At 42.3% G+C, this 26,204-nt stretch overlaps 1 protein-coding gene across 6 annotated transcripts; it reads right to left on the bottom strand.

Moving 5' to 3' along the window:
• Positions 1–553: 553 nt before the first annotated feature.
• On the bottom strand, positions 554–26,204 carry ANKEF1 (ankyrin repeat and EF-hand domain containing 1). 6 transcript variants are annotated; one of them, XR_011738080.1, is made up of 12 exons: positions 26,012–26,204; positions 22,169–22,555; positions 21,466–21,665; positions 19,911–20,060; positions 19,002–19,125; positions 17,285–18,107; positions 14,328–14,554; positions 12,896–13,047; positions 11,550–11,693; positions 9,371–9,776; positions 3,853–3,916; positions 554–1,712 (listed from the first exon to the last, which is right to left on the bottom strand). XR_011738080.1 is itself a non-coding variant. In XM_065834988.2 (10 exons), exons 1-10 carry the CDS (start codon positions 26,202–26,204, stop codon positions 9,651–9,653), a joined length of 2,526 nt encoding a protein of 841 aa, XP_065691060.1. In that variant the 3' UTR covers positions 3,318–9,650. The 6 variants fall into 6 exon arrangements, 1 of the variants encoding a protein (XP_065691060.1); XR_011738077.1 differs by having other exon boundaries at positions 3,853–9,776; XR_011738078.1 differs by lacking the exon at positions 554–1,712 and having other exon boundaries at positions 3,318–5,050.

Here is a 26,204-nt window from a genome sequence, read left to right as displayed (position 1 = left end):
TGTCTGCAGACACCGTCTGTTCGGTGTGGCTTTGCGAATGGAATTTGGAGTAAAACAAATGTGCTTGAATGAAAGCCCAGTGTCTGGGAAGTGGAATGCTGGGCTCCTGACTGGGATTTGGGTTTAAAAGCAGCTGTAAGGTAGGAGGATGTATTTGGGGGCAGTTTGCTGGCTCTGCTGGGATCAGGAATCCTGCAGCATTGCCTCCTGGTCTAACCAGCTTAATTCAGACACAGGGGATCAGGGAGGGAAAGCACAGGCAGTGCTGTCCCTTGACTAGTGCTGTTTCATACTGAGCCACTGGCAGGTTTGCTACTTGAAGGGAGACTTGGTTTTGTGACCATGGCCAAATGACAACTGCATTAAAGGAGCACAAATGCTGCTGAGGGATTTGATGTTTTATCTGGGCTTCTTGAGACCTTTTTCTTCAGTGACTCAAGCTCTTGTCTTTCATGTGCTCAGAAACACACTCACAAAGGATGTTCAGGCAATCTGCTTGTGGCAAATTTGTTATTTATTATTATTATTATTATTAATCCAAGCAAGCCAAATTGTATCGATTTTACTGAAGGGGAAAAATTGCTTGTTACTATCCAAGTAACTCAACGTAATAAATTCTTGGAAGGTGTATTTACCAGCTATTAACCCACCTCCTCACCAAAACCCAAACACCATAACCTGAACATGACACATCTCTTTGCCCTGCAGCCCAGATGATGAAAACAACAACTTCTTAAGGATCAAAACTTGTAGCAGCTTGAAGAAACCTTCCGCTGTACAACCTGTAAGCTCTTTCCTAGGGATCGCAGAGCTCAGCAAGGGCTGTTGAACTGGCCGTACAAGCAACAGGACTGGTGAGGAATGACCTGCTTTAGGGGACGCCATCACCTGTTACTTTTCACAGAGCTCATCAGAGAAACATATTTCATCCTCCTAAGGCTTATTTATTCATCCTTAGTCTTATTTAACTCCTCTTAAGTATTGTATGTATGGCATTGGTGGTTGTTTTTCATCACTTGTTGCAAGCACTGATCTAAGGGGACAGTGCAAAATGAAAGGAACAAGCTTACATCCAAGGTCTAATTCAGACTATGCAACCCCGAGTGCTGGAATCCTCCTCCAAAAACTCAATGTCCAGAAGCTACAGAAGGGCCAGCATTAGTTAACCTGTAATAGCGGCAGGAGCCACAGAGTCTGCAAAGCAAAATCAATGGAGCAGTATCTAAAAGCTGCACTAAATAACTCCTCGATAATCATAAATCTTGTTACCAGCAGCTCGAGAGCTGCTTTACGGTGGGAATGATGCCCTCACTTTGTGGAGGCGGAAATTCAAGCATCGAGGAATGAAGCGATTGTTCCTAGAGATGCAGGAGAGAAAAAAGGGTCTGGATTTCTGGGCCGGTCGGTGTGTTATCTACACGGCTACATTGCCTCCCTCCCGCGACCAAGCGAATCGCTGTGGGAATAACCCGCTGGTGCTTTTTGTCTCTCCGGTGGTTGCTTTAGGGAAGCAATTTTCACTGGGCCAGGATGATGCTGGGTGGCACCGGAGGAGCAGCTTCAACACAGGGCTCAGGGCTTGCTGTTTCAACCGGGAGCCTCCTTGCTGGGTTTTGTGTCCTCTGAGCTGGTCTCTGCGCATGCAGGAGAGGCAGAGCAATTTGTGCGTGGTTTAAAGATCTGTTTTGCAGCAGGTGATGGGAACAGCAGAGCTTGGGATAAAAATGACACTTGTTATACACATGCAGCAGTCTGACTCCGTCCCTGTTCGCTTGTCACGGTGTTTAGCTCAATAGCAAAGGCAGATTTGGTTTTAATTTAGTTTAAAAGCACATCAGGCAGGGATTAGAGAATATCCCCCTCTATGCTCTTCCTCCAGGTGAGCCCTACAAGAGGCAGAGTCTTCCCTGGGTTCTGATTGGAAACAGATGTCTGAGCTAAATGTGAGGGTGTAGGCAGGAGCGGATGGGTCAGGACAATGTTTCCTGGAATGACTCCTGGTGCAGAGACAAATTCAAGTGGAAAATTCTATGTGTAGGCACCTGGTTTCAAGGCAGAGCCTTTAACCCTCATCTCACTTGTTGTTTGTTTGTTTTTTAATTTACCTGATGTGGGGTAATGAGGATGAACTAACTCCTCCTAAATCACTGTGGTACGATCGATTAAATAAGAAATCCTGCCCTGAGTGAGATGCCTTAGGGCTTCAGAGTTTGTGTCAGGGACAGAGAAGACAAAACCAGAGGTTGTGACTATGCTGGTGTTTTAGTGAGGATGAGAGTGAGCTTTTGTAGCAAGAAAATGAGGCTTTGGCTCATCACAAGGGCTCTCCTCTCTGCCTTGGCTTTGCATCAGCAGAGGGCAGCAGAGATTAGAAGAAAACATTGCTGTGAAAATTCTGCAGCAGTGGCCAAAAAGGAAGAGAAAAATATTCTTATAAATTAGCATGAGCATGAGCCAAGGGCTCAGCCCTGCATTGCTGATGCTCTTTGAAGGAATGCAAACATATTTCTGTCCTTCTGGCCTACGCTTTGCACCGAGATCTTGCTCCTGTTGGCCGGCTGGCAGGAGGAAAACAGAGCGGTTAAATATTTGCAAGGAAGGAGAAAAGCAATTCAGAGTGACATCTGAGCCCCAGGTCTTGCTCGGGGCTGCGAAGAAAATAGAGCGTGCAAAATGCTCGGTCCCTCCTGCTCAGCTGAGGCAAAAGCCTCATGGAGGGATCTTTCCCCTCTGACAGCGACTTTAATTCATGGTGTGTAGGCAATTTGTCCCTTTCCTTCCCTGTGCCGCAGCCTCCGCTGTGCCCGCAGCCCCAGGGACAGACCTTGGCTTCCCTTACACCAGCAAACTTGTCTTGTATCCCTGACATTACCAGCAGCTTTTCTCTCCACTTGCTCTCCTCATGCCTTCCCCTCCGTGATTAAAGCTCGTGGCTTACAGAATCAGCAAAGGGGTGGCCTGAGCCCACTCACACACCAGGTTCTTGACAAACGCTGGCCCTGTGCTCTCCAGGGATTAACACCAGCAGCAAATACAGGAGCAAGATGGTGTCAGGCAGCTTCACGTTGCCTCCTTAGATGGATCTTAGGCAAATTTGCAATTGAGGGCCAAATTTTCACAGCAGGGTTAAACACGTAGCAACATTGAGTGCCAAAGCACGTCACCATCATCCCCTTTCGCAGGCTGCTAAGGAGAAATAGACTCCAGGCATTGCTTTCTGGGGGCATCGCCCAAGCAAAACAGTCTGATTTTACCAGAAACCAAAACAAAGGGGCTGGGCAGAGATTGCCCCACGCTCCGCCCCGCTGGCTGCCTGCTGCTGCAAACCTCATCAAGTAATTCAGCTTTATGGATGGAGAAAGCTACTTGCTGGATGAGGGCTCCCCAAAACAGGATTATTAGGGGTCTAATTATGTGTGTTGTATTGCAATTATTGCTATTAACTGAAATAACTACAACGTGTTACAATTAGAAGCTCCAGTACAAAGAAGGCACCACAATTTGCTTTTGTTTGGAGTGAAGCTCTCACTGAAGTAAAGCTTTATGCTGAGGACTTGCAGGTATATATTCGGCATATATTTGAAGGATTAAATCGCCTAAAATATCCAGCGGGCTGCTGACTGCTTTGGCACAGTGTCTTGTCTGTTCAGATATGACTTTCAATTGTGCCTTTCATTTGTGCTTCATTTTCTGGGCTTAGTTTATTGCTTCCAGGCAAATTTCTGACTGTTGTCAGTACCCCAGGCAGGAAACCCAGTTAAAAAGTACTGTTGTCTCAGCTGCTCTAGCATCAGCCTTTTTAAATTCTAAGGCATTTTTTACTGCAAAAGGAAGGAGCAGGATGTCTCTTACCTCACTGTGCTGTGGTGTTTATCAGGGTCACATCCTTCCTCGCCAGGAGGCCTTTGCCCTGGTCCTGATTAAACACAAACATATTTTATGTGGGCAGCCCGTCAAACATGAAGGAAAGTCAGGTTATTCAATGTGGGGCTAATGCATGCTGGCATGGTCCAAATCCTTACCTGCATTAAGGTGTTTTTTTTTTTCATTTTTAATTGCAACCCTATCTGGAGCTTGAAGGAAGATGGTCAGTTTTGAATTTTTGATTACAAGCTTTATCAAAATTTTATTTAAGAGGAAAATATTTCACCATTTTGCAGTGTTCTCCCAGCAGGTCTTGCTGTGAATGCTCAAGGCTCATTTCAAAATTGGTTTCTGTAAGCAAAGCAACATGCATGTCTGAAATTCATTTTTGCTGATTATCTTTAATATTCAGGAAAAGTTCCCTCCCACGGTTCGGCAGAAGCACACTGCACAAGGTCATGAGCCCGGCCTCAGCAAACTTGTTTTTAAAAAGATGCAAATCAGTGTTTCAAATGTGGATGGTGCCTTTCAGTACACAGAGGTCTGACTGTCAGAAGGTGGATATTCCTTGTTTACTGAGGAATTAAAATCTGTTCACCCAGGTAGGCTCTAAGAGTCACTCAGTGGCTACAAGAAACCATTGAACTACTGGGCTGCAAAGGGAAAAACCAGCTGTTGGCCATTAACAGCCAGTTTAATCAGCTGGGGAAGGAGAAGATGGAGAGAGAATTAAAGGGAGAAGTAGCAGTTCTAGGAACAAGTGGGGAGTGCTACCAGGAGGAATAAGGTATTGTGAAGGGGGGCTAAAAGGCACGAGGGGATGAAAGTCATGATGAAATTATTCTGTACCTATTTCTTTTAAGTAATAGTTATATCTGATTTCTTCTTTTTCTCTTTAGTAGATGCCAGGTCACTCTGGCCCATCAGATAATAACCGCTGACAGACATTCAGTGAATGTTTCTGGTTGTTCCTCTGTAATAGCTGTACAAACCAACAGCGCTTTCCTGGGATGTACTAGGCTGCTTTTTCTCTTCTTCATCAGCAGGTAGGAGCTGGGTTGCACAAAATTAGCTGGTCCCCATTTTTATAGTCTGTTCTTTGTTTTTCTACAGCTCTCCCATATTTTCCTTTTGGGGTACCTGGACTCCATTTCTCTTGTCAGCAGCATGTCATAGGCTGTAGGAACTGGACAAACAAAACAACTCCTTAGTGTCTGATTTCCTTGCAAGCCCCATGCTACAGGAGAAGAGCTGTTGGGTTGTACAAGTGCTACTGGTTGTAGGAGAGGACTTACTCAGCCCACCCTTTCAGTAGGATCCCACTCAGTAATACTCTGTTTTATTTTCCTTTTTTTCCCCCCCTTCCAGTAGGTCTCCAAGCCTTACAATGACATATTGTGACTTAGCCTTGTCCCAGTTAAGTGCATTTGCAGAGGGAGGAAGCAGAGCCCTTATTTGGAGATGAGGAAATCTTCCTTCCTCCAGCCCCTTAAAGCCAATTCAATTCCTCTTGCTGGAACTCCTCCCTGATTTGTTATTATAAATGAGATATTCCTGGGAGCTATGGCAAGGGGTTTGTAGCAGTAGCAAGGATAAATTAAATTCCTGGGGTTCAGTCTCGAACAACTGATAAGCTGGGCTATTCATTAGCCATTCAAAGGTCTTAAGCTGTAACCATATTTATTACTTCCACTGCACTTACAGCAGCTCAAGAATTCCACATCGTACTGTCCATTTTGCATTAGCATAACAGCATTGATGGCTGTAACTATAACAACATTTGAGTTGCAATTTGCCTTCCAAATAAAGCCCCATTGTGAATGGTAAATGTACTAAAAATGGGGAGAAAAAGCATGTTCTTGCATTTCAGCCATAAATGTGTATTTAATGAAAACTGGGGGAAAATACATGTGCTGGGTCTAGGAAGCCTGTGAGATCATCTGAGAACAGAGGAGAGAGGACTTTTTGTCAAATGCATCTTATTTTGTGGCCTTTACTGAAGCTGTATTAATGTCATCATATTGAAGTGATGATTTGTTGTACTGTTCAATATGTAAAATAACTCTGATCATGGCTTCCTCCTAGATTAAAAATGATAGCAGAAGCAAGCTGGTGAAACTATGTAGTGATTTAGAGAAGTCTCAGGGACAGAGGAACTGCCCAAAGGGACACGTGGTGCATGTTTGCATTTTGGGGAGAAACGTGTGGATTGCCAGGGTGGAGGGTATGCTTGAACTGGGAAATCAGGCAGGTGTGTGTGAATCCAGCTATCCCCATATGTGAGAAGAAAGAAGCCCCATGGTGAGGTGCTTTTTTAAAAAATAGAAAATAAAATTGGTGCGATATGGGCCTGAACCACTGATTGTTCACTGAGGTATTTTTCACCAAATGTCTCTTGGTGCACAGTTATTCTCATGTCCTGTAGTATCTGATGAATTCTGAGTCTGTTATAAAGCACTGGGGCTTCCTGCATAATGAGAAGCCTTTGAAAAGCACTCCAGAGTTAAAGAACAGAGTTCTAAGCACATAAATATGTGCCAATGGCATATACAACAGCAATACCCAGCCCTAATTTCATGTGTTTTGCAAGTGAGCTTAAAATAGCACATGTTGGAAATCAGGAGATGAGAAACGTAATTGCCTGTGTCCTGCAGTGAAGTGGTAGGTGAAGCACTTTTGGGTACCAACAGCAGCCAGCCTGAGGTACTCATGTTAGTCTGAAAAGTACTTGAGGATTTCACAAGTGTCTTGAACATTAAAGGCAAATCACAAAGGTGACTAAGGTTAGATTACAGCCTGATTGTGAACTGAAACTAGTATGCGACTCATCTAGTCTTAGGTTGCGTAGATGTGCAGAGTTCATCTTCCCTTTTCCTTTCAGCATTGCTGCCCTCTGTCTGCCTAATTCTTCCGTGTTGGTTCCTCCCTTTGATTTACTTTTCACTTGTGCTACCGGTCTCAAGAGACTGAGTCACCACCATAATCTGTTTGAACTCCCACCTGCAGATTTCCTTGTTCTCGGTACATTTTCTGCTATTGATTTAACTTCCCAGAAGGCGCTCTCGCTTTGCTCTCTATCACTGAGGCCCCTCTCTCTGACTGTCACTTGGTACCCTTTAATATTGTCCATCAAACCATCACTCAGCTTTTCCATGACCAGTCCAGACTCTTTCCCTCCCTCACAGCTTGCTCCCAGCTCTTTCCTGTATTCCCTTCCTTCTGCTGATGGTCCCTACGTTAGTGTGGCAGTAGTGACCCAAGTGAGGAATACTCCTGTGGTACTTCCAGGGAGCAGAGCCGAGCAACTGGCTCTAACAGCGCAGAACTCTCCGAGCTCATCTCCATAACTCTGCCAGAAACACAGTTTTACCTTACACCATGAGTTAGGAGTTTGACTGTGCTGCTTGATTTTCTTTTGACGGCTACTGTTCAGCAAATTGACCCTGCACCTCTCCTTCTAGAGATGTAGTTTTATTTACAACTGTTCATGGGCATCCTGCTCCTTGCATGCACTGCCTTCTATGACTAACTTTAACACTATTATTTTTGTTATTAATATTTACTATCATCTGCAGCCAGTGGAAGTTTTATGCTGCCAAGCAAAGATGATCTGGTGATACTAAGAACAGCTGATATTTTAAATGGTATCTCACTTGCCGGTAAAGTCTTTCTTTATACTGAACTATTAAAATGCTAAACATATCCGGATTTTTTCCTCAATGTAAGCAACTTGTCATAAACTACTCATACACAACCACACTCATACAAATATGTTCAGCAGTGGTATCTGAAAATAGTATCTCCCCAGCTATATCTACTGGCTAAGCATTTGTTTTGGTTATCTATCTACTAAATATCGCATTTACATTTGGATCATGGAATACCAGATTGGAAGGGACCACAAGGATCATCTGGTCCAACCCTTCTTGGCAAAATCACTGCCTAGATAAGATGGCCCAGCACCCTGTCCAGCTGAATCTTAAAAGCGTCCAGTGTTGGGGCATCCACCACTTCATGCAGGTACTGGTGGTATCTTTAAGACTGTGACCATGCAGGCTTTTGCCAACCATCTTCCACTCTGCTCTCTCATACCTAGGCAAATTCAGGCATGGAAATGTTACATAACACACATCATGGGCAAAACTCGGTTATTACAAGAAGTGACGAACCAGAAGGAAAGAACCTAGTTTGAAGCTCAGATTCTGGACTTCAAAACTTGCATCAAAAAAGATGAGTATGTTTGAAAACAAATTTTCAAAAGTAGTTGTACTCTTGAGACAGGCATCTCTGGAAGTCTGAGAGACTTCATTAAAATAAATTTGAAGAATGGGAACTATGAAACCAGAAGCTGATTTAATTTACAGTGTCTGTCAAGACCAGTCTCATCTTCTCTCCTGAGGGACACACACGTCACCATGCTGGACAACCAGGGAGCAAACTGCACTGCTGGAAATCTTTCTGTGTTGTATGCCAACAGTAATTAGCTGAGGTTCTGAAACACAAGGGATTTTTATCTCTTATACATTAGCTAACTAGACTCTTCTCACAATCTATGTAAATATTTTTTAATTTTCCAAGGATAATTGGCCTAGAGGGTTCCACAGGCTATTTACACATTGTACAGTATTTAATGTGTGCTACTTTCTCTTTTTTTTTCCTCTATCTGAATGTTCTTGTATCCTGTGAAAGGATAGAAGGTTTCAGTTCACATCTCCACACTTTTTGGTTCTTTAGATATATTTTATGGCATTTCCTCCCACTTACTTCCTCTCTAAGCTAAACATTCCCCATATTTCTGGCCTCTGCTTACCCAAAATTTATCACCTCTTACTGCCTTTTTGAAGCTCCAAATTGGGCTCACTTTTGTGCTGCCAACTATTTGGTAGACATATTCAACAGAACTCAAGAGGCAGAGTCCCTCAGCATAAGCCATGCTGGTCCTATCACATGAATCTTTGACGTTATACACTTCCTAAAATGAACTTTCAGCACCTGTTCTTCATACTAAATTACTGCAGCTTTGTCAGTTCACTTTGAAGACACCAATTCCTTCCCAACCACACGACTCATTAAAATTGCAGGGACAAGATCTGTGGACTTCACATTTGTGGGGCAAACACTGATTTGGATTAGCTGTGGATGTAGCTCTTAATGCAAGAACGTGGATTCACAAAATCTCTGAATATTTTTCAAATTTGCAGAAAATATCTAAAGGTTTTGATAACAGCTTTGCAACACTGCAGTTGGGGAACACAGTGACTGAGGAGAAAGGTTTGTGCACTTTTGTAATTGTGTGGGAGAACACGAAGCGAGTACACTAGACAGTGGTAGTCCTGGTTGTAAATTTTGTACTTTCCGTTGCCTCTGCAGGCAATCAAGAACGTTGTTGTCTTAAATAATTTCTGAATGCTATCTTTATATTTAATACCCTTTCAGTAGCAAGGGTAACGTATCTTCCAGGAAGAAGTTTTATGTTGGGGTGAAAAATATCCTGATAAAGCCATACCTTCACAAAGACAAAGGATGTGTGTGTGTCACAACAGCAGATATTCCATGAAGTACGTTGAGCCAGGTCCAAGACTTAGAATCACATGAGGATAAACCTTTCTCTAGACTAAGACTTTAACAAAAGATTGTAAGCGGAAAAACTTGCTACTGTTTTTTTTTAATTGTAACTGAGATACGTTTACTGAGCGCTGCACGATCCCTTCCTTAATGAGGAGTAGCATTTTAGATCTTTGTCCCCTCAAAATACGTGCTGAAGTAGCTTCTTCCAGCTGGTGTGCTTATTGCACAACTTTTCTATTAAAGGGGGTCGTGGAGCTTTTTGAGCGGCCACCAAGAGCTAGGTATTCATGGAGCAATTCCTGCTTTCTTACTAGCTCCTCTGTTGCAGCTTCGGGGGACCAAATCTAGAAAGTAAAGGTATTTGTAGTTAATGTCGACATGACTTAAGCAACTGAAGCATTAAGAGGACACTGTTAACCAAATAGAGCCATATTCTGGCACTCCTTTCCATCCTGAGACGTACAAGAAAACTAGTGTGGCTTCCCAGAAGATACCATGACATTTTGTGTAGCTATAAGCAGGGCATCCTCTTGTCACTTCAAATCTATAACATGACATGGGCTCATATCAGGGATAAAGTGGAAAAAATGATGTAAAGGTAATTGTTCAGAATGACTGACTCAGGCCCAAGATCCTCAGAGTGGAAAATCACAGTATCACAGTATCACAGTATGTTTGGGATTGGAAGAGACCTCAAAAGATCATCTAGTCCAATCCCCCTGCTGGAGCAGGAATGCCTAGGTGAGGTCGCACAGGAACATGTCCAGGCGAGTTTTGAATGTCTCCAGAGTAGGAGACTCCACAACCTCCCTGGGCAGCCTGGTCCAGGCTCTGTCACCCTCACTGAGAAGTTTTTTCTCAAATTTAAGTGGAACCTCTTGTGTTCCAGCTTGATCCCATTACCCCTTGTCCTATCATTGTTTGCCACTGAGAAGAGCCTGGCTCCATCCTCGTGGCACTCACCCTTTATATATTTATAAACATTAATAAGGTCACCCCTCAGTCTCCTCCTCTCCAAACTAGAGACCCAGCTCCCTCAGCCTTTCTTCATAAGGGAGATGCTCCACTCCCTTAATCATCTTTGTTGCCCTACGCTGGACCCTCTCCAGCAGTTCTCTGTCCTTCTTGAACTGAGGGGCCGAGAACTGGACACAATATTCCAGATGGGGTCTCACCAGGGCGGAGTAGAGGGGAAGGAGGACCTCTTTCTCGATCTACTGACCACCCCCCTTGTAATACACCCGAGGATGCCATTGGCCTTCCTGGCCACAAGGGCCCAGTGCTGGCTCATGGTCATCCTGCTGTCCACCAGCATCCCCCGGACCCTTTCCCCTACACTGTTCTCTAATATGTAATTTCTCAACCTATACTGGAACCTGGGGTTGTCCCTGCCCAGATGCAGGACTCTAGTAATTAGTTGTAGAGTGACCGGCAATGTAGCCTTACTCCCCTGAGACCACTGCAGAAACCAGCACAAATCAGGGTTAGGGAAATGGTAACAAACTCCTAACAAAGCTTCTCAGTCAGCAATGGTATTATTTTCCTTTTTAAGGAGAAAAAAATATTTACAAAATTACTTCTCTGTGATCATCTAGTGCTTGGTTATTTGTGAATGAGTATTAACAAGTTCTTGATACAAAAATTATATTTCCAGTATGCTAACTCTAGGTAGTAAATATTTAGTGTACTGTGATCCATTTAGTTCAGTAACTGTCACTGACATTAAGTATTAATAATCATGCAATAACTAGTTGAGAAGGCAAATTAGAAGCTGATGCTGGTCCCATGCACAAGGGCTCCTATCCTTTAAGTGTAGGAATGTAAAAATCCACACCATGAACATAGTTGCATTTGTATTTCACTGTGGCTCCACTTTAATCCTATTTTTAAATCTTGTAAGAGCCTGATTTCCATGATAATTTGTTTTATGTATATATATGCGTATATGTATATAATACATCTCCGCATATATATGAACTCTTTAGTTTACCGTTGTTTTGTGGCAACTTGTCTAGCCTGTGTCATGTCATTTCATCAGATTGTTCTGGGTTTTGATCTACAGCAAGGTCTACCTTTAAATTAACGTGAAACCGCCCAAGTTTGGCTACTGTACGTACTTTTCTGGGTTTGAATGTGACTCCCTCTTTCTTGGTAGCACCACTGGTTATCAAAGAGTTCAGATAAATAACATTCTCCTTAGGGGAACGTGTTTTCTTTTCAAGAAGCGATTTTTCTATAACTGGCAGAGATACCTGTGAAGGCTGAAAGAGAAGTTATCAGTTATACAAATACATCACGTTTGGAAGCAAGGCACACATCCCGCATCTTCTGATACTTCTTTTGCTATCTTTACTGTGCGTGTATTTTTCTTAATCTGTTCAGGATCTGTTTTTCGTAAAGCTGATATTTTATTCTTTTTCAATAACCAAAAATTGTGAGGGGAGACCCTTTAAAAGATAGAGGATAACTCCCCTTCTTGGACACTAAAACACTCACCGCTCTTTAAGACTCCCAAGACAAGCACCCTGTACTACTGGTGATCCCAACCTGTGCTGGGTGATGAATAAATAAGCACCCAGCGTTGTCATCCTCCTGCCTATGGAAGTCCTATATATCCCTGACAAATTCAGAACATTTTTGAAAGGGGAAAACCAACATTTGGCTGCCAGGACGTATTTACTGCACCGCTCAGGGCAGGACTATTGGAGGACGCTTCCAGCAATGCAGATAAAACTGCATTTTCTCTCTGAATAGCATTCTGAGTCTGACTAACAAGTACCACTGGTAAATCAGGAAGATCTCATCTACAAGACAACCGGAATGTGGTCACGGAGGTGGATGTCAGCTTGGGAATGAGTGCAATAGGAAAGTTCTCAAGGCTCCTGGTGGGTGCGGGAAAGGCATCCAGAAGTACAACAGCCAAACATCAGTCTGGGATTTGAGAAACAGGACTTGGGTCAACGGTAGAAGAGGAAGGGTACAAGATAAGCTAGGAAATCAGAAGTCAGCAAGGCTGATATTGCCTCAATTAATTTGATTAGCAGAATAAAAAGATCTTTCTACTAATTTGAAGGGCCTTGGTCTTATCCTACGAAGAAGCAGGTACTCCATGTAAGAAATTACAATTACCAGTTGTTTAGTATTTACCACATCAGAGCTGGATGATCATAAACTTCAGGAGGAGGGGGAAAAGAAGAGAAAATGGTTTTCTGTGTCCTGTCAGTTATGTAGGACATAATTCTTAAGTGGCATTGGGGGAGACGTGAAGTTCATACCATCAACAAGTCCAAATTTCAACCGATGAACAAGTACCAGCAAGAACGAGTACTGGCTTTGGAAAACACTCACTTTAACAAAACTGCCTGATTTATAGCTATAGAGAGACATGGATGGCAAATAAATGACAGAAAGTGGTAGTCTACTAACTACTAGCAAATCTATCCTTTGCTAATATCTCTCATACCTCTTTTTTCACAGCCTCTACAAGCTTCAGTGTAGATTTTTTCTCTGCTGCCTTTTTTTCTGGTACTTCTGGCAAATTTTCCAGTTCATTTTGGAGCAGATCAATTATTCGAGAATCTGCGAATGCTTTAGCAATATCCAGAGCATTCTTTCCTGTGTTTAAAAAAATCAAATACCTATATAAGCCATGGAAATTAACCTTGGCACTTGTTATTGCAACTGGATCATGACACTACAGTCAACTGAATTAAATCAGGCCTCTATTTTATTATATTAACTGCTCAGTGTGCCAGCAGCGTGCCTGGCATTGGTGTGAGCATGGCAGTCATCAGCACTGCTTGCAGAAATAAGGGCTTGCAGAAACGAGCCTTGAAGCTAAATACTGCAGGAATTCTTGGAGCAGTTGCTAGACTCTTAATGTCCTAACATTTGCAGCTTAATATACTGGTCTTGCAAGTTATAATTTTGATCTGTGAGAGCTGAGAGTATTTAGCACTAGGAGATGGCTGGCACAATACAAAGTTAGGAATGTAGATTGAGCTATTGTAGGTATCTTCCTTTTCCAGTGCTTGCCCTATGGCTGGCAAAGAGTGAAGGGAGAGCCCCGTGGTTTACGTTATGCCAAACACTTTGGTGCCTAAGACAGGAAAAATTCTCCTGGATCTTACAAGACGAGACCCTGTGGCTGTGAACAGTTGTGAGACTAAACTGCCGTGTGAATCGAAACTTCACGCGGGAACAGAAATGGAGAATACACATCCCTTCTAGAAGAGGGTTTCACCTATAATGCATTTCAGGAAGGAAAGTCTCATTATGTAGCAATATTGCTTCCTATGTTAGAGCAGGGGCTTAAAATGTGATAAATGTTAACTGCTTAAATTACTCCAAAAATAGAGGAAATAATACCGGATGGGGAATCTGCTGTGAGGAGGTAACGCTTCAGTATCAGCTCAGATTTGTTTTTCTGTTACGTAGTTTTTTTCTCCACGACTAATATTTATATGCTAAGCAGCAAGATTTTTTTTTTAACCAATGCTGCCTGTGCATAAAAATAAGTGATTTAAATGGGTGGCAGAGTACAAACTAGCCACAACTAAAATCTAATTTTCCATCAAATAATATTAATAACTAGCTAATCTTTTTTTCATTAAAGCCATTATAACTCTGTATATATCCTGTGAGGAGCAATAGCCTCTTTAATCATGTAATTTATCATGTTACTTTATTTTCTAGATGCATAAAATCCAGCAAAGCTGACTATTTAGTGACTCCATACTGTAGAAACCTAATAGAATCTAAGCCTTACCTTCCTCCCATTTCTGACAGCAATCACAAATTCAGAACACTTCTCAAAGTGTTCTAAGAATATTTTTTTTAATAAAACATGTATAGACATAAGAAAACAGGCCTTTTGGGGAGAGATTGATATTTACCATTGCTGTTTGTTATTTGGATGTCAGCACCCGCAGTGATTAAAAAATAGACTATATCTAGTCTGCTGATCTCGATGGCTCTCATTAGCGGGGTGGCGTTGCCTATTGAAAGCGCATCCACTGCTGCTCCGGCCTCCACGAGCAGTTCAGCGATATCCAGGTGTCCGTTATAGCACGCGTGGTGGAGGGGAGTCCACATGAAATTGTCTGTTGCGTTTATATCTGCCCTACAAAAGAGTAAGAGGAGATGTGGCAGGTGGAGCCAGCTACTAGATATAGTAACATCCACAGCTCCAAGTACAGTCAATGTTAACTGCCCACTGCAAGGGCATATTCAATGTAAATAACATTTTCATATTGCCACTCATTTTAGTACCTGATATATTGCTTGTCTTGGAGTATTAATTGTAAGAGTGTGCCTGGGTGGTGATCGCATCCCACTTGAAGCCAACACGGTGTCCTCTACATGGAGGTTTTCACAGGTATAGAGAAAAACAAGCATTCAAACAGCTTAATCCTGTCAAATGCAGGTGGTATTTGTGCTCCAGCTCCACAGAGAATGGCAAAAAGCAGATTAACTAATTGAAAAAAAAGAATGCTTCTGGGCCAAGAACAGGTGCTCTCAAACACATGGCAAACTTGCCTGCTGTCCAATTTATAAATGAGTTAGACAAGGTCTATTTCAGAAAATCTGAGGATTTAAAACTTTTTCAGCCACTGTGCCACTGGACTAGATCTGTTTCTCCTCCCATGTTAAAACTGGTGTGTTTTGAGGGATGCAAAGGCTACTTTGGGGGAAACATTTGCAATATGCTGCCTTCAGATGAAGCTGTGGGGAAAAGTATTGTCAGTCCTTTAGCAACCGGCTGCCTTGGGAGCTTTCGGGCTGGGGTCATGCAAGCCATGAATGAGCCACTAGAACCCTTAATTGTGTTAAAAGGGAAGAAATACGGTTCCCCATAGCTTTTCAGAAAGCACAGTCCATGACCATGCCCAGATCTGCGATTTCCCATGTGTGCTATGGACCTAGAGGTCCTGAACTGAATTAGGGGCACTGTCCCATTTAGGGACAAAGAGCTGACGTCTTCCCAGAACACACGGAGGGAGGGAGAAGGAAGAAAAATTATGAATGAAGCTGCTTCCTGGGATAGCTTTTTGTTCTTCTGGTCGGATGGTTAATATTTAAGACTAGATCAAAGGAACTGATTCATCCGTTCATTTTGTTTAAATTTTTAATCTTTTTCAGAATTCTACCTTTGGTGAGATCTTACCACAGTAAATTCCCCAGACTTATCAGTTTCACCGTTGTTATCTTTCAGTTGCTTAGCCATTATGGTTTATTCATTTGCTGTTGTCATTTCATTTATATTTCTCATTAAAATAAGCGGTTCCAGTTATTCCACTTTGTCTCTCAACCCAGCCTCCACACCAGTACTGATACTCTGTCTGCCCTTGAATCCTTTTTGCTACCTTCACTCTACCAGTAACAAACCGATTGAACAGACCAGGGACAACACAGCACTGACTTAAAAATTCTTTAGCATTAAATTTGTCTTTAGCCCAAATTAAATTTACCTCTGAGTCTTGCTAGAACAAGATAGAAAGCAGGTAACACCAAATTATGTTTAAACCTCAGCATTTTCTATAGCTCTGGATAAGTGTTTTGTTTTCTATTTGATGCAGATTTATTGTAACACATTGAAAAAGTTGTGTTGTAAAAAGCATTTGAACTTCCATGCCAAACTGAGAGTATCTGAAAGTCCATGCTGTTAAGAGATGCAAAGCTAAACACTGTACTGACCGCTTTCCACTTTCTGCTTTAGGTCAATTTAAAAATCTCAAAATTGGTACTTTTTTTTAAAAAACTAATTTATTACATTTCTAGGTCCAATTGTTAAATATGATGAGATGTGACTCCAGTGCTGTCTAGTGAGGTTTAACACAAGCAGTTGAGATTAATTTGCTGGATTAATTTGCTAACTCTTGCATCCTTATCTTTGGAAGATCTGAATATGCACGTTTACACAACTTTCCATGTGCTCCAGGAATGTCAGTGGAATTACCAGGGTGTAAAAAGATTCACATGTTGTTAAATCACTGCAGGAGCTGGAACAACAACTACAGCTGCTTATTCTGAGAAATGAATGTTAAAATGAGTTCTAGCTATAGGTAGAGAACAAAGCTAATGTAAATATCTCTGAGAAATATTCATTTAAGGATTTATGTGAATGACTACAGGACTACAGCAGTCTAACAGAAAGAAGAGATTATGCTATTACATAAGTACAACTGAATCTTTCTTGAATTGCTTTCACTTCTAAGCTGTCATTGAGATTTTTCACAAGTGCATCTGTAGGCTACAGAATCGCTGAAGCACTTCTAAAGTGAGGAACGGACTAAACAGGAGCACGCGCTTCTGGTGTAAATCCTGCTGCCTCAGCCTGCTGAGGCTGCTGAGGAAAGCGATTATAAGGCTGATCCCCTTAAAACATTTGCATGCAAAGGCCCTGGCATGTGAAACAGAGAAGTCCAGGATTGCCTTGATGATTTCAGGCAAGTCACTTGAGCCAGATTTCTCCAAAATCATTTATCTGATTTTGAGTGTTCAGTTTTGTGGATGCACCGTTCGAGGCGTGGATCTGAACAAAGTGCAGTTCCAATAGACTGGATTTGTAGGCACTTTATATCTGACCAAAATGTCAACAGCCCAGACACCAAACATTTCAGATCTGGGAAACATACCTCTTGGGTGTTTCTATTTCCCTGTTACTAAAATGTGAAAAATAATAAACCGACCCTCTAACTCAGGATCTTATGGAACTAACTTTAAAGCTAAATGTTACATCAATAAAATAAAAACCCATAGTCTGTTGCATCCAAATGTTTACTGGAAATTGATGCTTTTTGAAAGCCCTTCCAAAATATCAGTTTAAAAAAAAAATCAGAAATGATCTTACCCCTTTTCCAGAAGATACTGCACCAGATCTATGTTCCCAGTTGCACATGCAGTCATCAAAGGTGTTTTGTAATATTTATCTTTTATGTCTACTGGTACACCCTCGTCAAATGCTTTCTGTAGAGACACAAAGTCTCCAGCTCTGACCAGGTAGTTAATATTCATGTACACTTTCCTTGGCTCATCTATGTACCAGACACGGTCGTCGTGCACGGGATGGGCAGACGGGTGGTCTCGGTTAAAGCGGTCACTATCAGGAGTGTCCTGAATAACCTCGACCATGTACAGAGGGAAGCCGTCTTCCCTATGCGGACACGCGCTCTTCGGCATAACACAAATAGGCACGGGGACGGCAACTCCTTTTTTGCCTCTTCCTTTCTTCCCTTTCTTCCCCTTCTTCCTTTTAGGTCCAAAAGCTGTTATAAGGCAACTTTTCTGCAAGTATTTAAAGCCCTTAAAAAATTCTTCTACGTTGATTCCCTCGGGCTCAGACCCTTCGTGTTTTTCAGCAATCATTTGTATTTGCTCAATGTCCACAAAGGCACAGTGCTTCTGAATAAGCGATATAAAATCAGCTTTAGTTACCATGCCATCTTCCTGCTTGACCGCCTCAAACACCTTGGAGAGGGCATCCTGGTGCTCTAAGGACCAGTCATACAGCTTCAGTGCCCAGAGCGGGTTTTCCTCCTTAGCCTCAGGCTTGGACTGTTTTTTAAAGTTCTTTTCAGCTTTACGCAACTCTGCTGTCGCTGCTTTAAAACCACCCTCCTTGGCAACGGCTCTTGGGGTCTTTTGTGACAAGTTCATCCATGTAGGATCACAGCCTAAAAATACGGACACAATTTCACTGATAATGCAGTGGGATTCCTAATTACGTAATTTAAAAGCCTTTTAATATACATGCAACTAATTGCCACAAGTCTACAATTTTATGCTGTTTTAATTATAAATAGCAATAGTAGGTGGAAGCACATTATTGATAGACTGGAAGGTTAGCTATGTGTCCATACTTGTTTCCCAAAGGGAGAGTCACTGGATAACCACTGCACTACTTATCCATCTGCTCATGAATATGTACAAAAAGGCACAAGTTCAGTGAAAATTTTACTCTTTTACTTAAAGCAGTAAGCAATGTTAAGAGGACACAAAGATTAAAATGTCACTTACTGTTCTATATGCCAAACTTGCAATTTGGTGATGGACCACTGGTTAAACATTCGAATTACGAGAACAGTATGTAGAATTTTGCACAGTGCTCATGAATCAAAGCTTGAAGCGGCATAATTATCTGATTAAGTTAGAAAATGACTACAGCTTCTTTGGAGTATGTTTCAATAGCTATGGGTGCCAAGTTTCTCCATAACTACACTGAGATTTTTTTTTTTAAATGATCAGCAAACCAAAAATTAATTTTCTATTGGAATATTCAATAGGATACTTCCAAAAACAACTAAAACCAGAACGACTTAATACACTCTGGTTCTAAATTATACAAACCTATGATGTTTCTGCTGCTTTCTTTGAGGAATGTTTATCTCGGCCACATTAGTAGAAATCAGTCATAACAGCCTATGTTAGGCACATCTTAATGAGAATTACATACACCACATGATACCTCAGAGAGTCAAATCTTTCATGGATGCCCAAGTGAAATCTTTCCTTTAGCACAGAAAAAATAATATACAGGATAGTTGCAAAGTAAAGTGTTTTTAATGTACCTCTTTGTCCTATAAACTTGCAGCACATTGCAAATCCTCCCTCTGCAGCATAATGAAGCGGTGTGTTACCATTCATGGCAATCAGGCCCAAGTCTCCATTATAAGCTGAAATAATCCTCAACACCTAGAAAAACAAAGACAGTATCACCAAAACTCTTATCTGTTAAGATGGGGAAGCGTGAGAATGATTTATAAATAAATGCAATATCATCTATTCCCAGTTCATATAGTGAAGTTCTCTCCCCAGCTGATCAATGTGCACGTAATATTCAAATTTCTTATAGTACTGTGATTATTTAACTGAGGAAATAAAAACTTTGTTCAGTTGTAGATATCAAGGACAAGCTTCACTCCTGCCAGCCAACTGCAGGCCCCTGTCTTCAAGTAATGCTGACATTGCATGCACAATCAAAACTGCATAATTTTATATACTCTCAGGATGATGTGGGGGATCAGGAAGAAAGCGCCTACCTGCAGCTGTTTGCCTCTGCCCTTCTTGTAATGGGAATGTTTCATCCAAGTTACACAGCTGGGAGATCCTCCACGTTGAGAGAAACAAACTCTCTGGTGGAGCTGTTCCCACCGGGCACCCACATGAGCACACACACTCAGAGGTACCTTAGCAAAAAAGGCTCTGCAATTATGAGAGGGATTCTATCGCTGCTGGACTCCCTTTGATACTTAAAAAGAAGCTGGTTTTGATTGCCGATTATGATGCTTTGATCAGCTGAGATACTGGACTCAAAAAAAAAAAACCCCCAAAAAACCAAACAACCACCACAACAACAACAAAAAAACAACACAAAAAACCCCCAAAAAACATGCAACCCCCCCCAACAAACAAACAAACAAACAAAAAAAACACCCCAAGTTGGGCTTTGCAACAACGTTTTAATGCCACAATGATACCTCAAAATGGCCTCCTTTGGCTGCAAAATGTGCAGCACTGTGTCTTTCAAGGTCAAATTGGTTGACATCAGCTCCTCTCTCAAGCAGACCACGCACCAGCTCGAGAGCGCCTGCTCTTGCGGATTCCATTAAGACTGTGCGACCCGTAGCCTGCAAGGTAGCAAGCAATAAATTCAGGATTTGTTTTGTCTGCTAATTCAGATTGGAGCAATATGAACTGATTGTTGCAAAGTGGCATAAAATTGAAGGTCTCCTTTTAGGTATTACCAAAAAAAGGAGGCACGTCTAGTAGTTTCAAAGATGCTTGCAAGTAGACTTTAAGAATCTAGTCATGATGCTGCTAAAATATGAGTAGTCAAATCCCAGAAACCCAAGTACATTAGTAGCTCCAGTCCCTTGAATAGTCCCCATGAAAATAAATTCCTTAGTTAAGGAATTCCTTATTCCGTGTGCATGCTCTCATGCATATTTACAAAATCTAACACAAAATACCAGCATAAGGGGCTGTGGCTAGAGGAGTGCTACGGGGAAGGCAGAGCAACTGGGGGAATTTCACTACTATTCCGTCTGAGTGGGAAAGTTCCCCTTCTAATACATTAATGCTATGTCTTTTTCTATATAATATTGTATGTTTGTGATTAGCAGGATCTATTTTCTTTATAATGGCTGATTTTGGTAGATCTGGTGACCTTACCAAGAGCAGAGCACATCCGGGATCAGGGATCGCCTGCCACTAACATCTGAACCCACAGCAACACTTAGAATATCCGACTTGCCAGATTTCTCTGGGTGTAGCAAACCATTCCCATTGTGTGATCAGGTTACGTGCCCATTATATTACAAAAAAATGCAGGTTTCTCATATTGCAGGTGCACTGAGTGCATGAATCAGACACGTGCATAAAAGGATGGGATAAGGATGTCCAAACATTGGTTTTGCTATAGCTACAAGCTAGGAAGGATGCTGCAAAGCTAGGACCAAAGCAAAAGCCATGGGTAGCTTTAAATGAAAGCTTGAGCTCCTTGAATTGGTCAACAGCACCGAGCTCAAGTCCTTCAGGTCTTTGTTAAATTAAGGAAGTAAACAAATAAATGACTAAGACATGCAAAAGAGAAAAAAAAAGTGTTTCTTATGCTTCATCGTTGCCTTGATTTCCCCATCAGGTTATTTTTATGTCGACTCACCTTTTAGTGAATATTATTTCAACTCTGAAAACTTCAGGGCATATCAAGGCAAAGTACAAATCAACACTTCTCCAATGAAGTACAGTGAACTGCAGCTGCTGAAAGCTGGCCCGGTTACATTTTGGGTTTGTAAAATATTTGCACTCTAATCTAGAATAATCTAGATCAGGATACATGGTTCAAGCAGAAGACTTAAATCTCTGCTCCTGCAAAAAAGGGTGGTATAGAAGAAGGGAATAGGTATGGCCACAGAGTTAAGCACTTGTCACTGCTCATTTTAATGTGAGGATTTAAGGTCACATATGCTAGCCATCTAATAACTATTCTATATACTCCTGTATATATGTTCATAGTTACAGAAACATTCATACTGGGTTCATTCCATGGGGATTTGCTCCTCTTTCCAAGAAATTCAGACATATTTCTTCAATATCATGAGCTTGCTCACAGGCTTGTAGAAATACAGGCTTCCCATCAGTAGTACAGTTGTTAACATCTGCACCATGATCCAAGGCAATTTGCGTGCAGTGGTAGTGCCGCTTTGTAGGTAACATGCAGTAAAATAAAACACCTGCAAAGAAAAACAGCAGGGATTATGGTGCAATAGTAAATTATTAGAAAGGTTACTTAGGCTGTAATCTTCACAGCTGAACAGACAGACTCCTTCAATAGAGGCCCATTAGCTTCTCTCAGGGTATATACATGCAAAAATGACTTCTATTAATAGAATAATAATATTATTAATTAACATTAATAGTTTAGGGCCTTTGAACTTGGGGAGTAAACCAGAATTTAAAATATGACAGGTCATGGGAAGAATACGATTCTCAATCGCAAGTTGTCTTTCAGCTACGTACAGGACAGACCTATGATTTAAAGGCCTAGACTGTTCAGGGAGAATTATTTTCCTTGTCATCACAGTTCTTATGACCATTAGCTCCTGTTGAGCTGTAAGGATCACCCTCAACCACGGTTCCTCTCTAGAGACTGGACACAACATTTGCAGCAAGGATGTAACACAGTAAGGAGTCATTTCATGGTATTTCTGGTCTGATGAGGTTCCCTTTTACTTACCTTTCCCTTCGTTATCCACAACAGTCATGTCTGCTTTAGCTTTTACTAATAAATCCAAAATCAACTCATGGCCTAGCTCAGCTGCCTTCATTGCTGGAGTACGTCCCATTTTGTCCTGGACATCTGGGTGAGCTCCCTGTTCCAGCAAGAAGCTGCACATGTCACTGTCATTTTTAATGCAGGCCAAATGAAGGGCACTAAATCCTTCCTCAGGCTCTGTGAAATTCATGAGGTTTGGGAATCCGTTCTGGACCAGCTTTTCTATTTTCTTCTTATCTTTCTGGTGAACGCACTGAAGAAGTTTGTAGATCTGTAAGTTTAGAAGTCTGTAATCTACTGGTAACATCCCAGAATAAGAAAAAGTGGCTTCTTTCAAGGAAGTAATTTCTGCATGGGGAGAGAAGAAAACATGTAAATGTGGAGATGAGATTATAATTACATGCCAGGAAGAACAGGAATCAAGCTACATTCAAGGCATGAAAATATCCACTTTAACTTGACAGCACACCAAGCTTTGAATTAATTAATCTCATTTAGTATGTACAGCATATAGAGATACAATATAAACACATGTAGCACCTTGCAAAATTGTTCTTTATAGTCTTCAAACTCTTCTGAACAAGTCTCTTTCAAGGTGAAAATTAAGTTGATAAACTGCGAGGTAGCTGCTTTCCATTCAAGTAAATGTTATAATCTACAACAACTTGGAAGCCTAAGGGGAGACTGATCATCTGTCATTTTAGTACTTCACAGTGTCCTCTGCACTTACTGAAACATAAAACTGATAGTAGCATCACCTCATCAGTACCTGAGCACCTTCATTTTTTTGGTAGCTGATGCACGACTTTCCTGCTGGGCTACGTACCTAACAGAGTAAATTGCATTTATCTGCAGCAAAACCCTTGGGGAAAAAAAGATGCAGACAGTGAGGCGCTGGTCTGGAAAATGGTTACCCCTGGCGATGCAACACATGCTTAAGAAAGTGTGCTGCAGGAAACCAGCTTTGCATTTGCCTCAATTCTGATTTCTTTTTTTGGTCAGGCTTTTTAGCCACTTTTAGCTAGTCTCAGCACTAAGGACATTATAAGGACGATTTCTGAAGATTCTGTAAATGGATGGGAAGCTTCCTATCAGCTTCAGCAAGCCTTGGGTCAGCCTGTCCTCCAAAAATGACAATGTGCTTACACACCCAAGCAACTACTAGTTGTAAGTAAACACCTGCCATTGCTGATGGTCCTGTTCCTGCCAGCGTCCACAGCAGTGACACAGCAAAGGGCAGGGTACAAGCGGCACAGGCTGTTGCAGGAACAGCTGCAGCTTTGAGAGGCAACAGGACAATCAGCAGCATCAGTGAGAAAGGTGGACATGTGTTGCGTGTGTTAGACACCACAGAATATGGCTGAAAAACAGCAAACCACAAAATATTCTTGCCATGTCCCTGTATATATGTCCAATGATGATTTAAACTACATGGTTAGATATTACTTGTTCCCTACAACCTGTCTCATGCAGGACGTGAGACTGACAGCACACCTTGCACTTGCTGCACACTTTCTTTTTTGCTCACAGGGCTATGTGTTACACTTCATTACAATTGTAGCCCAAATTCAGCCGGATCAGTTTTTTCTCAGTGCTTTTGAGATGCTTATCATGGTATTCTTTTAATACTTCACACACAGTAACAAAATTATTTCCGTAAACATAAGTGAAATTATTTTCATCACAATGGTGAAGTTTGTTGTTATCGCAATCCAACCACCAGTGAGATCCCACCAAGTTTAAAGTCTTTGCTTCAAAGCATTAAGAACCAACAACTTACATGAAAACAACCATAACATATTAACTGTGACGGTTAATATTTCTTTGCAGTATTTCTTGAAAGGACTGGATCAAGTTTTATTAGAAGTTTATACAGTAACAGAATCACAGCAAGACGGGGGAATAGAAATCTCTGCCTGGAGTCAGGTAAAGTTATGAGCAAGTGAAACAGGCTCTGTAATGAAAATATAACTAAAGCATGCTGCAAATTGTCATTAAATACTACCAACCATATATACTTCATAGAGTTTTTATCACTTATGCAGATCTTTTAATGGAAAATTACAGATTAACACGGTTTTGAGACGGTCATGCTCCAGGGAGGACTTCATGAAACTATAATCATAAATCCCAAGCTTGTAACATCTGCTTAGCAACAATTTTATCTGTTGACAAACATCAACAGAATTGCTACCTTCATTCTGCCAGCTTGTATCATGGTTTTGATTGAGAGCATGATCTCATTTCAAATTCAGATTAACCGTTTTTCCAGTACTCCTAGTATTAAGAAAATCATTTAAATCGGACTCTTGTTGTCTCTCAAAGCTTTCCAAGCTGTGATCGAGGTACGTTGATAGAGAGGGAAGGTCTGGTGGCCAGGGCTCTCTCCCACTGGCTCTGTCGAAGCCTGGTGCCTGACTGCTGCTGGAAGCACTTGTGACTCCTTTTTTAAAGCTTTCAACATATTTCAGTTTCAACATTTCAAGTTGAAAACATCCCTTTAATTATCACTATTCACAAACCAGTAAACAAAATTTTCATATGTTTTATCTTTAGTGAGAGAAAATAGCTTAGCACTTCCTAAATTTAATCCATTTGCCTGCTGGCCATGGAGATAAGCATGAGCCCTATATGCTGGTATAAAAAAACCCCACCAAAATAAACACAATATGATAACAGTGCCACGCTATATTTATAGCTTTATACAAATAATTGCACCGGATTTTGGGCTGTGACTAATGTTTAATAGGGGTGATGCAGCAAAATCTTCCTAAAACTGAATTCCAGTAAAATGAATAGCCTGTAATGATGGGGTTTCTCTTCTTGGTGTTAACTCTCAAGAAATGCTTTGTCTTGGGTTGAGACATAGCTTAGTGCTGAGTGACGGTCACTTCCCTGGCGTTTACCATCTGAACCAAGCAGGTTTCAATCCTGTGCTGAGATTTTTGCCCCAACACAGCCCTCTGGGAACCTGGGCCCGGTACTGAGCGCTGTAAATACAATCCCAACGTTAGGGTTGGATTTGAGCAAAAGATTTGTATTTTTCCGTCTTCGCTTTGCCATGAAACTTCCAGTCACTTTAGTGTTCATCCAAACTAGAGTGTAACAGAGCCAGGGAGGGCGGGCAGGCAGCCCTGGGGCCAGCCAGCACCTGGCAATCAGGTGTATGAGCAACAGCTGCAGGGGACAGGGGCTGAGAGGAGGTTGTTTCTCATCCGGGGCAGAGCTCAGGTTCTCTGTAAGCCTCAGGACTGCTAGGGATGAGTTGCTGCTGCATCCAGGAGCAAGGAACGGGGTGTGCAACCACTCTCGCACAGCCTCGAGTGTGGAGGGCCCTGGGGAAGCCAGGTAAGGGATAAAGCTGGTGTGAGGTGGCTTTCCTTGCGTTGCAGTTCAGAGGAAGAGGTGGCCTGTAAAGCAGCCTGGCTTTAACAGGAGGGAAACCACTGGAGAGGGAATATGTTGCAGAGCTGGCATTGACCCACACTGTATATAAGTGGTAAGGACTTGCGTGTCTGATGGTGCAGAAAGACAAGCTGAGGTAACTTCTATTAATAGCCCGTGTGTGTCTCTGTGTGTGTGTGTGTGTGTCTGTGTGTGTCTGTGTGTGTCCCGTAGGTGTGCCTGCACCACATGCGGTGCCCGACACCGCCGTTCCTGCCGGGCCAGCATTCAGCCGTCACAACCCGCCGGCAGCGGGAGCACCGCTTCGCCTCACCCCGCCAGGCCCGACGGCGGCCTGCGCCTGCCCCCCTCGCCGGGCACTCACCTCAGCCCCAGCTCGCCCCTCCGCCGGGCACTCACCTGAAGACCCACGGGCCCCCGAGGGTCCAGCGGCCGGGGTCCCCTGGCCTGAGCGCCGCGTTCCCCCGCCGGCCCCCGCCGCGCCCGCCATTGTGGTCTCCTTAGCAACGGGGCGCCGCGCGCGCTTCTCCTGGCAACGGCGTCGCGCGGCGGGCAGTTGTGAGGCGGGAGAGGCGCGAGGCGGCGGCACCAT

This window comes from Patagioenas fasciata, chromosome 3 (assembly GCF_037038585.1).
Source record: "Patagioenas fasciata isolate bPatFas1 chromosome 3, bPatFas1.hap1, whole genome shotgun sequence".
Taxonomy (NCBI): domain Eukaryota; kingdom Metazoa; phylum Chordata; class Aves; order Columbiformes; family Columbidae; genus Patagioenas; species Patagioenas fasciata.
Note: the sequence above shows the minus strand (reverse complement) of the source record. Positions and strands in the feature narration are given on the sequence as shown.